This window comes from Trichoderma camerunense, assembly GCF_050948025.1.
Source record: "Trichoderma camerunense strain CBS 138272 chromosome Unknown V8C40scaffold_1, whole genome shotgun sequence".
NCBI lineage: Eukaryota > Fungi > Ascomycota > Sordariomycetes > Hypocreales > Hypocreaceae > Trichoderma > Trichoderma camerunense.
In genome coordinates, this window is record NW_028145369.1 from 2,728,289 (window position 1) to 2,744,388 (window position 16,100).

Sequence of the window (16,100 nt, forward strand, 5' to 3'; positions counted from 1 at the left end):
TCTCGGGGCAGAGAATATGTAGAGAAGCTTCTCAGCCGTGGCACTGCATTCAATGTGGAACATGACATTTATCGACAGATGGCCACCAACTTGGCTGGCTCTTTGTCCAAGTCGGGAAGTGGATCTTCCTTGATTGACCCCCTCTAAGATTTAAGTGCAATGACAATTGCGATGGCCCGATTCGCATCGTCACAGCTTGAGAAACAAGCGAGATATACGACAGGCGCCTGCACATCAATCAGCCCTTTGGCTGGGAAGGAGAATTCCGGTTCTGGGAGGTGAAAGGTCTGTGCAACCTGGAGGGACACTGCCATGCGCCTGGCAAGCCCATGGATGACGATGCTGACGGATCAATCAGTATGATTTGAGTGCATCATAGCTACATCGCCCCGTGACGGCGGCTAACGAGGCATTACAGAAATACTCCCTCGTCACAGCCTGCGTGGAGCCGAGTGAGATGTGGGAAACAGGAACGTTGTTGAATCCACGATGACCCTTGTGGCTCAGCACTTAAGAGAAGGGCAGGCTGCTTTTGTGGCTCTGCGCTGCTTGTGATCCACATTTCGCTCGGCTCTTGTGGTTGGTCGTATCGTATGAGCATGGATGGGCATGGAGTACCCTGCACCGTCGCACTCGCTCTCTATGTTGCCCACATAATGCGTAGAAACGAGCAGATGGGTAAAATGAGTAGGTACTGGGTACGGCTCTCAGGCTCTACGACTGAGTCCTCCTTGTCGATTAGCTTCAGGAGCGCTGACCACAGAGCGTCACTCGGTCGCATCGCGGCATCCCTTCATCACCAGGAGAACAGTAGAGATCATCGTCCGTAGAGCAGTTCCCAGGGAATTATCGCGGTAGTATGACGTGCTGCCTTTAGAGCCACGGTCGTCCTAGCGCCCTGGCGCATCCGATTCTGCCGTCATCTGACACTCCCATCTGGACAGAAACCTGGCTGGTCTGGTCTGGAGAGAGGCGGCGGCTTGGGACCGTGGTAATTGAGAGATGAGATTTTCCGACTCCATCTGGCGTCTAGTGCATCAAACGTCTCACGGCAAACCTGGGCGCAGGGTTTCTTTCGCCGATTTCTTTTCTTCCTATTTGCCGCCTGATTTGCAAGGTCAAAACGAGCCTGCACGGGAAGCACATCTCCGTCTGCTGATGCTGACGACCGACGACTGCGGCCGCATGGCGGGGCCGCGATTCCATCGTAGGGACCGGCTTGACGGAAAGGGCGCAGGAAGTCATTAAGATGCTGAGAGATGGTGCTGTTTGGGGAAGAAAAATATCATGGCATACAGCATCGCAGGCCGGATTAGGGCTCGTAAATCGACCAGTCTGAAGCTGAAGCTGATATTCCATGAAGTTGGTAAGCGAGGGTGAGAATTGGGCAGCTAATACTGAAGAAAGAACTACTACGGAGTCCCTAACACCAGATTGGGAAGGGTGGTTGTGATAGTGAAGCGTGCCTTCCAGGGACAGTAGCCAGCTAGAAGGAGCCAACCTTGAAGGGCGCGCGCCTTCTCCTACAGTAACTCGGCAATTTAGTGCAGGCAAGAAGATAGGTACGATACTACTAGTTGAGGTATTGATGGAATCTCGGCAGCTGCAATGCTCCGTGTTTCCAGCGCTACTTCCATTCCATACGTGAATGTATAGCCAGCGACTCAAGCATCGTCGTAATCGGCGCAGCGCAGCGTATTATTGCGTGTACAGGTTAGGAGATAGCAGAGGCCGGGCTTAGGCAAGCCTCATACCTATCTGGAATTCTTTTGCAGTAGTAAATACAATCATAGATATCTGTATTCTACTAATTAATTGATCCGCAGTAGTGTATTTACTACCTGTGCAGGTATCCAGCCTTGTCGGACTATACATTGTACTCGTCGGCGTTTGACGTTGATCTGAACTGCCTGAGTTCTCAATATCTCATGATCTGCCCGTATCCTCCGTACCTGCCTCGGCATTATCTGGGGACATCGGACATCGCCAGGCCGCGGAATCGGGACCGCCTAGATTGCGGCTTGCATATCACATTGTACATCACAACCACCGTGAATGGCGCATATCGATCCCAAAAGGAATCAACTCCTAGGATCTCGGTTCGTTCAAGGCCCCGTGCCCGTACTGCCACAGCGGAATTCCCTAGGGCTATAGATGCACTATTGATGAGGTGATGGATGCGATGCTGTGCAGCAGACAAACAACTGGAAACGATTCCGCTGGTGTGGAATCGTGACATCACAGCGCCAAAAGGGCATTCAGGCAGCATCTCAGCGCTCCCGAAGCCCCAACCCCACTGTGTCGGCTCCCCGTTCCCTTCTTCCGCCGGTCCGCCACTCGCTGCATCAATTCCACACCGAGACGCTCGCCGCATATTTGGAATTTCAAATGCAAATACGGTAAAATACACTCTCTGCTTGCTATGCTCTGCTGTCTTTTGCCTCATATCGCGCCGTCCGCTTTTCGACTAATTTGCCCCGATGCAGAAAGAGCCGTTTGTCTGCATCTGCTGGCGCAAAAACCCCCAAGGCTAACGCATCGCGCCGTCCTCGCCGTGATGCTGATGTTCGCTGCCGCTGCCGGTTACCTCAAGGATGCTGATGATGCTGATGATGCTCGTGGCCCCTTGCAGTGTGCAGCGTCTAGCGGGCAATAGTGTCGACATCTCCAGAACAGGTACGACTTGCAACGACGCAGTCATGGACTGGACACACGGCGAGCTGACACGCCGCACACCTCCCCCCTCCCCCCCAGTTCAGCCTTGCTGCAGGTCAACTTTGAGGCCCCCAAAGGGCTTCTCTTCCCACGCCCCCAGTCAAAGGCCAATGACCCGTGCGCTGGGTGACTCTTCGAGGCCTCGAAGCCCTGCCCGTCCTACCTGCTAAACCTTGCCTGCTCAAGACACCCCATACGAGTACGCATACACACGAGTAGAACTTGGTGGTTTGTTTACAGTGCTGCTTGTACTCATACGAGTGCCTTTGGATGCTGCGCCTTGAGCGTCTGTCTGCTTCTCTGAATCCCGTCCCTTTCAAGACATGCTCGCCGGTGGGAACTGCTCCGAGGACCGCCACACTCCCTATTCCGCAGCGGACCCTGCCAGCCATTTTGCAGCCACGACGCCTTAGGTTGTGCTCTAGCCATGGCCCTTTGCAGTCACCTGTCAAGATGATTGAAGGCTCGCCCTCTTCCGTGGGTTCGCTTTCGGGGCGCCATGGTTCGTCCGCTACTGGCTGATCCGCCGGGTTGGCATCACATCACTGGTGCCTTGCACCTTGCAGCCCGTTTCTGCACTGCATTCTGCACAATGCAGTCTGCAAGTCTGCTGCATTCTGCCGATACCACCACTCGACTGCACAGAACATTCCATCTCGACGGGCCAGAACAACACGAATCCCGCCAGCTCCCAGCAGATGCCGTCCCTTTTTGGCACCTGTGTTTCTGGGCCACGGTACTTGGTTTGTTCTACTGGGTAGCAGCGCGACTCATTGTACTCCCGAGAACCCTGTTTCCGGTGCTGACCGGGTCCTGCATGGCTCGCTCGCTGCCCACTCCAATGCTTACCAGCACAAGCACCTTGCAGACTTGTTTCTTTCGTTTGTTTTGTCCGCCTTGCCTCGCGCTCCACCAGCCAGCCCTCCCGCAATCCACGCGGTCCAGTGACGAGGGTTTGGGACCGGCCCATGTAGACCCTTGCTCCCCAGAAGCGTCCGATGGGCTTGAGTGTGGGGGCGTGCTTGTATCACTCTTGTCCGCTCCCATCCTAGCCCATGCACGCCTCTCGGCCCTGTCTGTTCCTTTTTCGAGTCGACAATCCAGTACAAGCAGAGCCCTTGTCCTGCACACGCCTCTGTCCTGGACATGCTCCTACCTAGTACCAGAATGCTCTACCGTACACTACCGATCACTCTTGTACCTGGACCTTGTCACCTTGTCTCCCGGCTCCCGCTCGTTGTCGACTCTAGGCTACGATGCAGAGCTATAAGGCTGCGATGCCTCGTCTCTCTTCACCCTACCTACATCCACATCCACAGTCACAATCCCATCTCCTACCATAGCCATCCGGCAGTTTCCTTTAGAGATCGGTTTCCTTGCCTAGTTTCCTATTCCTATTTTGGTCCTTGTCTGTTCTTTCATCTGTCCTACTCCTTTCCCTTAGCATTGCTCGTCTTATAAAGAGCTATCCCGCCATCTTGGAGACCAACCGCTTTCTGTCGAGGCATCAACTCCCACCAACACATAACAACTACCAAGCAAACAAACAAAGTCACATCTTCCCCGACCAACACATAGACAACACCCCTACACTTCAACAACACAACACTTGTTGGCCCACGATACAGGCCCGGAGACGTCTGCCGGCTTCACCTTCTCATCACCTTCGCATGAAGCCATCTCCAATTCATCAACCAACATTCTACTCCCCTGCTCCCAAACCAACTTGAATCATCATGTGCTATCAACTTGTTGAGCTCTACTCGGCTTGCCGATGCCTCTACTACCAACACGCCATTGACCGCTGCGCGGCATACGGAAGACCAGGCCACAACATCGAGCAGCGCACAATCTACGTCGGTTATGCCTGCAGTGCACACACCGGCCATAGTGCCCATCACGCACACGACTTTTCCTACTCAGATTCGGGCTACGGTAGCGGCCACTCCAGCCGCAAAAGCTACCGATGATGGGTTTTGTCTTCGGTAGCGGGCCCTCTGGCATGGCGCTTCCCGCGGCTGCTTCGCTTCGAGCTGGACGACTGGATCTCATTTCTCTACTCTGCCAATCCGTCGTCCATTCTCCTCATGCTCGTCCGCGAGGCACGCCAAAGCGCCTCGTCCAATCGCTCTCACACAAATTCACCTTCACCTTGACCAGACATGTCAACATCCTCCTCGCCCCGTCCCCTTCTCCTCACTTCCTCAACCTACATCACGACGTTACTGAAGACACGGAAAATGAGACAATGACGACCTTTCTCCCTCATCGGAGTCTGTTCCGACGATTTTTACGATGCGCCACAGCGATGACTCCACTTCTTTCCCGGCGTCATATCTTGGTTTGGCCATAAGCGACTTATGCGAAATGAAGCGCCGAGTACATCACTTTCTCACCTACGACTTGCGATAACCCTGTTTCTGATCGATCGCGATCCTCTCCATTGTTTTGAGTTTCGTTTTGCATAGCATCCGGGATTGGGACCTTTCATTTGTCCTGTTTTTTATTGGGGGGCTTTGGGTACGATAATGAGAGATACGGCTGCTCACAGGCAAGCGGATTGCTTCCTTTTTTTGCTTTTTACTTTTTCAATCTCTTTCCTTTTTTGTTTTTTTTGCTTCTCGGATCGCCGCAAGGCAACTCCGAATGAAACATTGTCCACTTTTCTTGGGTCTTTGGGCCAACTGGATTGGCCTCGGAATACACGGCATGGCATGGCAATTAGACTACCTCATCTCGCCCACTCTGGTTTACATCTTTTGTTACCCTTTCCTTTACTTCTTTTGCTTTTTTTTCATGTTTGGGATCTGGGTTTATATTTTTTTGGACGGATTATATCAGGCTTTGGGATCTTCTGTTCGTGCAAGAAGGACCACGTCATGCGCCTGGTGTTGCATACGTTGTCATTCGGTAATGTCTTATTTGGGCTTGCTTTTTTTATTGACTCTGCTTTTGGCCTTTGGCCACGCGTGCACTGCGGTGGACGGATATGATCTCTGCTCAACAGCCATTGTTTTTCTTTTTTCTTCTTTTTTCTCTTTTTGTTTCGTTGTTTTGCATTTCTTTCCAAGCAACTTTGTCTTGCTCTTTTCCCTAGTTGTACTATCACCAGTTGATTAGATGAGTTGCGCTGGGCGCAATGTCTCGGTGACACCGGTGGCCGGCACCACCCATCTCTTAGTCATACATAGCCAGCATCAGGATGCTGCCAATCAATAGAACAAAAAGTCTTTTGATAATTATTTCATGTATTTATTTGTGATTTGTTGTGCATTTTCTTTCTCTTTCTTCTTGTTTCGCTTTCTCTTTGAAACATGGACTCCGAACTATCACCTAGTATATGGGTTTCGATGGGGCGGCTTCGGCGTTCAAGCTCTAACGGGCTATTGTATACCGAAAGTCCCGTATTAGAAAGCCGATCTTTCTTTCCAATTCTTCACATGCTTAATAAAATCGTGACCGAATGCCGCAGCGGCATAGTTGCTACACCCAATTTGAAATCTTTTTTCTCCATTGTCTGGATAGAACACTCCACCAAAGCTTTGCTCGCAACTAGATTACATATTACAGGGATATGGCCTAGATGTGATGCCCGCCAACCGCCCCGCTACACCATGTAATTTCACTTCCTTTTGAGTCTTGTCTGTCTCACAACCCTTTTTTGCTACTAATTTCTCTCTCTTTCTTCTCTAGTAAATTCCCTGTTCAGTCGAGTTTCCCGTTACAGAGAGGGGGTGGAGTGGGAACTACAGTATTACTCGTACTATGGTGGGTTCTTTTTGTTTCCCTTCTGTATCTTTCTTGGGGGAGTGTAAGATGAGAAAAAAAAAAAAAAAAAAAGTTGCCCGGCCGTTTGTCCAAATCTCAGCCAACCTTTTGCGTTTAAGCGAGATGGAGGGGGGCCGCCGCTATCGTACGCCCGTTCGCCGCTAAAAGAGCGTGGGATAATCCGCGATGTGGCAAGCGGAAAGAGGACGGAATTGCGTTGCCAAAACGAACTACTACTACGACTAATACTACTACGCATTATATTACAATCAATGATTATTTGAAGGGGTGTTTGAATTAATCCTTGAAAATGTACTTAGGTTTCGGGATGAGTGATGAAGTCAGCACTGACCGAGCGGTTGGATGTGTCGGGGGCGCAGTATGCTTGGATTATTAGGTACTTAACCTTGTTTCTCATTTTGTGTGAGTGTGTGGTTTGGTTGACAGCAAAAGACAAAAAGACAAAACAATGAGACAAAGCGGGAAAAGCTGAGGCTGGAGCTGGGTGAGCTATATTTAGAGAAACATTTCTGGTGGCTTTGCTGCCGAACCGAACTCGGCGAGGGGTTTTGCCTAATCGGGCGAGGCGTGGCGCGTGGTTGGGCCGGGGGGGGTTTAAAACGCAAAAAAGAAGAGGGAAGGGGCGGCTGCGCGCTTGACGGGATTGAAGGAAAGAAAGAAAGACGCAAGACAGAAAAGAACAAAAAACGTGGCATGCTAAGCAGAAAAGGGGTGGGACGAAAAAGAGCTTATTCGTGTGGAAATTGAATCAAGTTTCTTTATTTAGAAATCTTTTTCATCTGACACTTGCGGCAGTCGGCCCTGCTTCTCGCGTCTAATATTCAATCAAATCGCTGCATGTTTTAATTTTCCGCGCTGCGGGTGATGCTAATTCATGCCTACCCAAGTCGGGCGGGATGGATGCGATTCAGAGATGAGAGCAGGGCCCAAATAGGAAATTGTTACCTCCCGTCTTATGTGTACTTTGCTTCGACACAGGATCGAAAGGGGAGGGGGCCGCTCATTGCTCATTTGTTGCGGTGCGCTACGAATTTGCTTGATTGGTTCCGGGGAGCTGGGATAGGGAGGGTAGGCGTGAGATTTGGCTCTTTTGGCAGCCCAGCTGGGAGGGAGGGAGGGAGGGGAGGGGGGTTGCAAGACACGCATGGGAGATGCATGATGGGATGATGCTTGTACATGAGATGGCAGACATGGAGGTTGCAACAGCTGGCCGGCCCTTTTTTTCTCCCCCTTCCCAGTCGCACAAAAAAGCAACTTTGTACGAAGGGCCAGGGCGGACTTTGACAGGCGCGTCTGTGCTAGGCGCCTTGGCGCGGGCGATCGAACGGAACGGGGGCGAGATGATGATGACAAGATGCGCCGTATGCGCGGGCGCGCCTGTTTTGCCCAAGCAAGGCAACGTTGGTTTTAGCCTGGTCCTAATTTTATCTGATGGGACGAGTAGTTTGAAACGCGGGTTCGCTATGCTATGCTTTTTGGTGGACATGACAATGACTGAGCTGCGGCTAACTTAACTCAACAGCTTTTGGTGGGCTGAGCCGAAACGGGTAACCCACTGGGCTGATGCCCGCACACACATGACCGGAGTGCCTTGGCTTGGGAACCGGGGACGGGGAACCTTGCAGAAATGCTGGGGGTCTTTTTTCCCCGTTCTGCTGGGGTTTGCTTGTTCCTCGTAGAAACAAACATCCATGCCCCCGACGGACCTGGTAGGTAGCAGATACCCGAGGTTGGGCACCTGCTTTGGTGGTATTCAAGGCAACACTGCGCGAACAATCCTTGTACAGGGTACCACCGACGAACGGGTGCCCCCTTGTAAGGCTGCCTGTCGTGTGAGGCTCTTCGCGGAAAGCAAATGCCCACTGCGCGGCAACTTCCAAGCGGTCGCGTGGTAGTATCGTAATTGCCAGTATACCTTACGGAGTGCAGGCAGCGGCACATGCGGCCAAGTCACTCGCCTCCATGCTTGTCCGGCGACCCTTCTTTCCGTGCACCTTAATTCCTAAGGCTTAGGACTCTCACCGGGAATCCTTTGCGCATCACGATGTCTCAAACCGGTTCACGGAATACGTACCCGAGGTCCTACCCTCGGCCAAGAAGAGGCTTAGCTAATAGGTAGTCACCGGTTCATCTCGTCGTCATTCATGACAGGACATTGGCCTTTGGAGCCTGGTGGTCTAGGCAGAAACCCGCGGTATTCCGCACACAAGCAGGGCGTAGGACTGTTGGAGTCATTGCGGGCAGTTAGTCATGCCTCGAAAGGAATATTCTCGACTCTTGCCTCTCTTTTTTTTGCTCGCTTTGGGATGCATACTGTATCTTCACGCAGCTTACAAGTACGTACCGAGGTGGCAGCATTCGGCAGCGCTGCCCCGGGAGGATCGCGGGCTGCATGCTGAGAGGGAGGGGGGGAAAGGCGGCACAAGTGTCTCGATTCGGATGGAGCTGGTTGGGAGGGCTCTGGTGCCTGGCGAACTGCTGCTGGAGGTCAGAAAATGATCGGCATTAGGGTGTTTTGTGCGATGCCCGGCAACCCTTTTTTCCCCATGGACCGTCTTCCTCTCCCATTTCGCCGAGCGACCCCCAAAAGCCACATTCTCGTTATTTTTCCACCCTTCACGTAAGACTGGCATGGCTAAAAAAAGACAACACGATGATGATGCCCAAAAGGACGATGGAGGAGAGAGCAAAGTCCCTTGGCCGTGATGGTGTAGCACCGATCTTGGTCGTATCGTAACAGACAATACGAGGGGAAGGATCGCGGAGGGCGGAAGCGTTGGATGGAGGGGCGTGTCCTGTTTTTCGCTGGGGATTTCAGCTGAAGTGTGCAGCGTTGCGTGAGGCGCTCGCTACACAAAGCTGCACGGCCTTGCAGAATGTGTCAACCCGTTAATAAGGATAAGGCTGATGGATGACTGGTGGTGCTACCTGACTGCATCTGGATGTCAATATACGGGAGTACAGGTAGGCAGGTATAGGTACATGTCTCGGCCCTACCAACTTGTACGGGCGTGTGCGCAGCAGCTGTGACACACAAGAACAGCGCCGACTGAATTTTTGTTGAGATGGCTCCTGCTCGAAGCAGGGCGTAGATGCAGGTGTTGAAGGACTCGTACTTGAAATAAAACAACCGGATATGAGCGAAGGCCGACAGGGCATTGCAGGGATAAAGGTAGGGGCCGAAGGGAACTTTGAGCAACTACTAGGTAGCGTTAATGGGTAAGGTAATGTAAAGGAGATGTCAGAAGGAGCTCAACGTTACAGCATCCAGGGGACATACCGAGGTAGAACTAAGGTGAGTGAATGGGCTTCGGTCAGTTTCAAGAGCCTGGCCGGTAATACCGAGTGGTTGCGTTTGCAGGGACGTGCACACATATTGAACCGGTAGATGAGCTTTGTGATCAAATTTTACTGTATTTGTCTCCCAAGGTTGTGAAAGCTCTCAATAGAGACTCTGAGAGAACCGACGTATCCTTCCAGTGTGCTCAACCAATAAGGGGATGGATGAATGAGTTCCCCCTGGGAGAAACACTTGCCGGGTTGCAATTTCAACGACACATCAAAAGCATGTAGCCTAAATGCAACAAAGGTCTAGTGGATAGAGTGGTATAGCGTTCTAGTTGTTTGGAATCACCCAGCTCTGGTCTTTGGTGCCTTGCCCGGTTTCCCCAAGGATGCTTAGGGGCAAATAAGTTCAACAAGTTGAGCAGTTACCGTAAATTGGGGACTGATACTTGAGTCGTTGGGGGTTTCTAAGCTGTCCACTGATATTTGCCACGTCTAGTTTGCCTCTATCCATGTCCAACTCTAATTCGTACGGATACTCGGTATGCTTACAGTATGTTTACCCAAAGCGGGCATATTATGATTCATGTGCTCCTAGTGAGGCGACTTTCACCAAGCATCTCGCAGTATTGATGCGCCCTTTAATGAAGACCCGCATCACTGCTACTCTGCTTCTGCCGCCTCGATTATGAGGCGCCCCTTTTGTCCCCTACCATCTTCTCCCGTGTGTATGCCTGAATCAGCTAGCAGCTGACTGGCTATGTACAGTTTGTTTCCGGGTTCCGACTCCTTCATCTGTGCCCAAAGAAGAAATAGATAAGGAGAGTGACAGAGATAGGTATCTTTTGCCTTGGCAATAGTAGAGGGAGATGCACGGAGTCGGAGAATATGTACATTCGTACTCGTACAGCACCATCACACACTTCCAAATGAAGTTATAGGCAAGGTACGGAGTACTTGTAATTCTAAACCAAGGACTCTGGGGGAAGGCGCGTCCCAACACTCGCCGGTCGTTGCCAAGCTGTCATCGACGGCAACAAAAACAATAGCTGATTTTGACAGGCGGTGGGAAACTCAGCCTCACCACAGAATTCCCTCCATCACCGACCTCATTATTATCCTCTCCTTGCCACGATATCCCTATCTCCTCATCCCTGTGCTATCTTGAGCTGTATTTTTAGACGCAGAGCATTCATGCCACTCGCACGCTCGGAGACTTCATGGTTTCACAGCTTCGCCTGCCCTCTTATGCCGAAAGGCCCCCAGGGCCTCTTCCTCCGGCACTTGTTCTAGCCAGCATTTTTCCCGCTTACTTATAGATAGCGACTTTGACCAACGGTTTGAGGCCCGTCGGAACCGACCCGACCTTTGGAGTAGCCCCCCGTCAAAGCCCCTTTTCACTCGACACTCCTGCATACTCGATACACGCCTCTCGACCAACCTGTGTATGTCCTGCAAGCACGGGGTAGAACCGGCCAGGTGGCAATGCTCTTGACGTTGTCCCACAGCACCCAGGCCTAGCAGCCCCGTCTCCATCATCAGACTGACATGGAGGCCGGGGACTTCGATCAGACACCGGCACCAAGCTGCCGCCCCTCTCTCACTACTCTCAGGCCTGACAAAGAACACACGGCAACTGAAGATACCGGTTTCTCCGCCACCAGAGCTGCTGCATCCAGACACCATTTGTCAAAGCCCTCGACCAGCGACCCTGTCCTTGTTGACAGAGACTTGCCCGCACCGCCAGTCGTCAGCAGATCTCCCCCACTCAAAACGCCCTCCCAGTCCTCCAGGTCAGAGCTTGAGAATCGAGACTCTTCCGCTGTCAGAAATGCAGCCGCGCTTCCCCGGCAAATCTCCCCTGTCCATCTTTCAGAAAAGATGGCCTACTCGTCCCCAATACGGCTCGTCGACCGAGGGTGTACCAACACCCCTCTGCACAGAGGCGATACACATGCTCAAGTACACCACCCTGGATTGCTGGACGGTGCCGATTTCTGCGACAATGAGATCCAATCACCAGGATCTCAGAGTTTTATCTCGTCAACACAGCCATCATCCCCAGTATCCAATGAATCCATGATGAGCGGTGAGATGCACCGCGTGCTGTCCAGTGGGGATCTTTCAGTCACCGAAGTGACAGTGCCAGTCCATCGGCACAAGGGTCACAGCATAGCCGTCAAGGTTCGCCCTGCTTTCTCATACTACCCTACATATTCCCCTGTGCTCTTGGGAGACCAGCGTGGCTTAGATTATAGTCACTCTGCCAACAAAGCTCAGCCATTCGACCCTCTGGCTGACAACACTGCAACTGTACCAAGTGACATTGATGACTTAGATGCTGCTATCTCGAGAGATAAACGGCGTGATGGTGATAACCAAGGGGAAGATGATCAGAGGTTGTCGTCTCCAACTTCAAAGCTCCGTGCCTTCGGGCCTGAGTTACCTCCTCAAAAGGATGACTATCATCATCACAGTCACAAATCAAAAGTCAGCCCATATTCCGGAGCGGCAGATGATAGAAACATGGCCCACCATCTTGTTGAAACAACTCAGTTCTCTCCCATAAACACTGAGACTGGGCGACGTGCACTTACGGAAGATGGTTCATTTCTCGACAACGCCAACCCGGACAGACACTTGCCGAAAAGAACTATGAGAGAGTTTGACACAATGCCGTCGTATAGCGTTAAAGGACTGCAATTTCGGAATGAGGTTGAGCAACAAGTCATCAGAGGCGAAATCCCGGACGAAGGCAGGCAAGTTGCTGATCCTCAGCATCGCCACATCTACTCTCCTATCCCTGTTTCCAAAATTCGCCCCATGTTCACAAATGAGCCCTCATCAAGCGGGCCCTCATCAAGCGGGCCCTCATCAAGCGGGCACGAAAGCCGTTCTTCGACATTCAAGGCCAGGACCGTTCAAGAAGCCGCTGGTTCTACGGTTGCTCAGGACAAGTCATATTTCCAGAGGGAATCGGGTCAATCTCTTCACTCTTAGGACGGAAAGTTGCAGAGACAGGCATCCGAAGGCTCATCCGCGCGAACGCACTCTCTTGGCTCGACTTTGGATTATAAGCGTACTGCCCAGTGGCTACGCGAAATTCTCAAGTATCCAGAGACTTATACCTCCAAGTTTACAGAATTACCCCCAAGGAGCAAGATGAGAAGGCCTTCTTCGGCATCGCAACGGCGGCAGTCAGAGGCAGCTTTATCAAACGCTCTCCCATCCCGCCGTATGACGGGCTTATCGTCGCAATCTGGAAGATCTGAGCCCAAGATCGATCCATTGTTGTTTCAGCGTGCCGTCAATGATCTTGAAAAACTCATGAATGAGGCTATCGCGCTAGCCTCTGAGGTGGTGCAACGCCCCGACACTCCTTCATGTCCCAAAATTCACCAGCCGTGCGTCACTTTGCACGCTCGCTGTCACAGTGTCCCTGGTGGTCAAGACGGGGCCTCTCAGGATGATGACACATCAGGTCGCCGCACCCACGAGAGTTCGAGTAAATTCAATGGCGTTGAAATCCAACACGAGAGTCAACAGGCGAGGCCGCCATACCAACATGCAGATACATATACCGGTGCCCCTGAGCGTCCACGACTGAATGAATATCTGCAGAGTTACTCCAGTGAGCGTAATGATGCGACTGCTAAAGAATTCCCTATACAGAAGGAAACGCCCCCTCAGACTGCGGCTGAGGCATCCTTCAGTGTTCCGAGGAGAAGATCCAGCATCAATGGGGGAAGCTATGCCGCGCCGGGCTCTCGCAAAACCTCAAACAGAACGCCCAAGTTGAATCGCAAGAAACCATACAGCGACCTAACAAGAGGAACAAAGGATGTTACCGCCTCGCAAAGCAAACCACGTCAAAGCAAATCAGCACCAAGGGGTTCCCACGCAAGACATGCTTCACACGAGTCTGGCGAGGATGCTCCCAATCGCGAAGTTGCTGGTCGCCGAACATACACCGACCGTGGTATCAGTCTCCGTCGTCGATCCCATGTAAGCCTACGGGGCGCACAAGGGTTCAGCTTGGCCAAGTCACGCAAACGACAACCAACTGCCAGAGACTGGTCACCAGTCCGCAAGAGGTTCGTCGCAACGGTGGCTTGTATCAGCACTGCCTTGATCGGTATGATTTTAGGCATTTACGCAGGTTTGGTTCCTTCTATTCAGTACTACATCATCGACCAGTCTCATGCTACCGTTCACGGCAACACGGGTTGCTTCCTGGGTTTGGCGATTCCAACCTTCTTCCTGTGGCCACTTCCCCTGCTACACGGGCGGAAGCCATACATCATGACAAGCCTTGTCCTTGCCATGCCTCTTCTATTCCCTCAAGCCCTCGCAGTCAATACACAGAGGCTGACCAACACAGGGACATGGAGAGCCATGCTCCTCGCATCGCGAACGCTTATGGGAGGCTCACTTGGTTTTGCCAGTATGAATTTCCACTCTATACTGATGGATTTATTCGGTGCTTCGCTCATGAGCACAAACCCTCATGGAGAAGTTGTTGATCACTATGACGCAAGGCGGCATGGTGGTGGCATGGGAGTTTGGTTGGGTATTTGGACATGGTGTTGGATTGGATCTCTCGGTATCGGTTTCCTCGTTGGTGCCTGTGTCATTGACAAGTACCCACCAACCTGGGGATTTTATATCAGCATCATCATGATTGCTGCTGTACTTATTCTCAATGTCCTCTGTCCCGAGGTCCGCCGATCTGCTTTCAGACGATCGGTAGCGGAAGTGAGAACTGGGGGTGATATTTCACGCCGCGTAGCCCGAGGCGAGGTTATGATGCACAGGGTCAAGACTGGTCCCAAGTGGTGGGGGCAGGAGGTCTATCACGGCATTCTCCTAACATTAGAAATGCTTCGCCAGCCTGGCTTCCTGATCCTCGCCGTCTACGCGGCATGGATCTACGCACAAGTGGTTTTGACCATTGTATTACTAGGATCGCTGGCATCCAAATTTTACAAACTTCGATCTCCCAACGTGGGTTTGCTCGTTGGAAGCGTCGCTCTTGGGGCCATCCTGGCGATTCCCTTTCAAAAAGCCAGCTTCTTTTCAAGATCCCGCCAAGCACAGCTCGACTCAAACAAGGCGACGATGGAAAGAAAGATTGCGTGGTCATCTCATCTTGTTCGGCGTACTATCTTTACTATTATGCTGCCGTTGGGAGGGGTCTGCTATGCCTCAGTATCGTCCGGACCACCAATGCATATTGGTGTACCAACGATTTTTGCATTTTGCATAGGACTCTTGTCATGCCTCGCTATTGCAGAATGCAATGGCCTGGTGATGGAGTGTTTTGATACTTCTGATCTTTCACCCGGAATGACAGGGCGTCAACGCAGCAAGTCGGGCAAGGCTGAAAAACGAACAAACTACTCTTCATTCCCGAGAGTGACTGCTGGCTTTGCAGCCATTCATACTCTGGCATTCATCTTTGCTGCGGGTGCCAGTGCCCTTGGCGGTCTGGTCACCAGGACACTAGGTCAGCAGGTAGCTACCGGAGTCGTGGCGGGTATTCTGTTCATTCTCACCATCATGCTGCTGTTAATCTTGGCTCGATTTACAAATGTCCAAATCGTACCAAATTCCAAGATGGCGGAAATGGATCGGTTGATCGAGGCTCGTCGGAGATCAACTATACGGCGTGCCTCTATGCCTGATGATCACCAGGCCGTGATAGAGGAAGAAAAGGCATGGCGACCTGCTATGCTTGGAAACCCCATTGGCAAACTGAGAAGAATGAATGTCTTTGAACTTGGAAGCAAATCGAGGTGGCAGGAGATCCGCAAGAAGAATAAACTGGTCGACGAAAATGCCCATCTGAATCAAGCCGCGTGGAATCAGGGGCTGGAGGCGCTGGATGACAAACTCAGCGATATCCAGAGTGACGTGGAAGACTTTTTCGGTCTGGGGAGCGTAAAGAAGAGGAACTCAAGGCGTCTGCGGCCTTCGGATGAGACCAGCGATTCGGCACGGGACATTGAGATGACAAACTTGGGAAATCAGGCATCTGGGTCAAGGCCATCCCTGAAGCGCTTCGTCGAGAGAGAATGCGTCATGAGTCAGACGGTTACAGAGGAGAATGAGGGCTTGGATGATCATCGAAGGAACCGTTGAAGTTCTTGTTGGTAGCGACGGGGTTGGTTTGGAAAGCAAAAGTGAGGAGGCAAAGATGTTTGAAACATGAAATACCTAAAATAACCGCTCGTAATATACATTGCGCATTGCTCCCTCTTTTAATAAAACAACCTAAAAAAAAAAAAAAAAAAAAAGCTATATGACACTGT

At 51.7% G+C, this 16,100-nt stretch overlaps 5 protein-coding genes across 5 annotated transcripts; all 5 read left to right on the plus strand.

Moving 5' to 3' along the window:
* Nucleotides 1-326: 326 nt before the first annotated feature.
* Nucleotides 327-1,352, plus strand: V8C40DRAFT_230945 (uncharacterized protein). Its single transcript, XM_083212827.1, has one exon. It carries the CDS (start codon nt 1,003-1,005, stop codon nt 1,246-1,248), a length of 246 nt encoding a protein of 81 aa, XP_083079498.1. The 5' UTR covers nt 327-1,002; the 3' UTR covers nt 1,249-1,352.
* On the plus strand, nt 1,288-2,656 carry V8C40DRAFT_260788 (uncharacterized protein; the record flags this gene model as incomplete). Its single annotated transcript, XM_083219179.1, has 2 exons — nt 1,288-1,366; nt 2,487-2,656. 2 exons carry the CDS (start codon nt 1,288-1,290, stop codon nt 2,654-2,656), a joined length of 249 nt encoding a protein of 82 aa, XP_083079499.1.
* A 2,032-nt stretch (nt 2,657-4,688) lies between these two features.
* V8C40DRAFT_230948 (uncharacterized protein) lies at nt 4,689-5,140 on the plus strand. Its single transcript, XM_083212828.1, has one exon. The coding sequence runs from the start codon at nt 4,718-4,720 to the stop codon at nt 5,066-5,068; it is 351 nt and encodes a 116-aa protein (XP_083079500.1). The 5' UTR covers nt 4,689-4,717; the 3' UTR covers nt 5,069-5,140.
* Nucleotides 5,141-5,156: 16 nt separating this feature from the next.
* V8C40DRAFT_230950 (uncharacterized protein) lies at nt 5,157-5,879 on the plus strand. Its single transcript, XM_083212829.1, has one exon. It carries the CDS (start codon nt 5,362-5,364, stop codon nt 5,833-5,835), a length of 474 nt encoding a protein of 157 aa, XP_083079501.1. The 5' UTR covers nt 5,157-5,361; the 3' UTR covers nt 5,836-5,879.
* A 5,420-nt stretch (nt 5,880-11,299) lies between these two features.
* Nucleotides 11,300-15,981, plus strand: V8C40DRAFT_279486 (uncharacterized protein). Its single transcript, XM_083221238.1, has 2 exons — nt 11,300-12,732; nt 12,790-15,981. The coding sequence occupies exons 1-2, from the start codon at nt 11,338-11,340 to the stop codon at nt 15,928-15,930; spliced, it is 4,536 nt and encodes a 1,511-aa protein (XP_083079502.1). The 5' UTR covers nt 11,300-11,337; the 3' UTR covers nt 15,931-15,981.
* Nucleotides 15,982-16,100: the final 119 nt, after the last annotated feature.

Excerpts from the sequence above, each read along its gene's own strand:
- V8C40DRAFT_230945 (XM_083212827.1), top strand. The coding sequence starts at position 1,003 with ATGAGATTTTCCGACTCCATCTGGCGTCTAGTGCATCAAACGTCTCAC.
- V8C40DRAFT_230948 (XM_083212828.1), top strand. The coding sequence starts at position 4,718 with ATGGCGCTTCCCGCGGCTGCTTCGCTTCGAGCTGGACGACTGGATCTC.
- V8C40DRAFT_230950 (XM_083212829.1), top strand. The coding sequence starts at position 5,362 with ATGAAACATTGTCCACTTTTCTTGGGTCTTTGGGCCAACTGGATTGGC.
- V8C40DRAFT_279486 (XM_083221238.1), top strand. The coding sequence starts at position 11,338 with ATGGAGGCCGGGGACTTCGATCAGACACCGGCACCAAGCTGCCGCCCC. Across the intron at positions 12,733-12,789 it reads AAGAAGCCGCTGGTTCTACG|GACGGAAAGTTGCAGAGACA; the intron begins GTTGCTCAGGAC and ends CTTCACTCTTAG.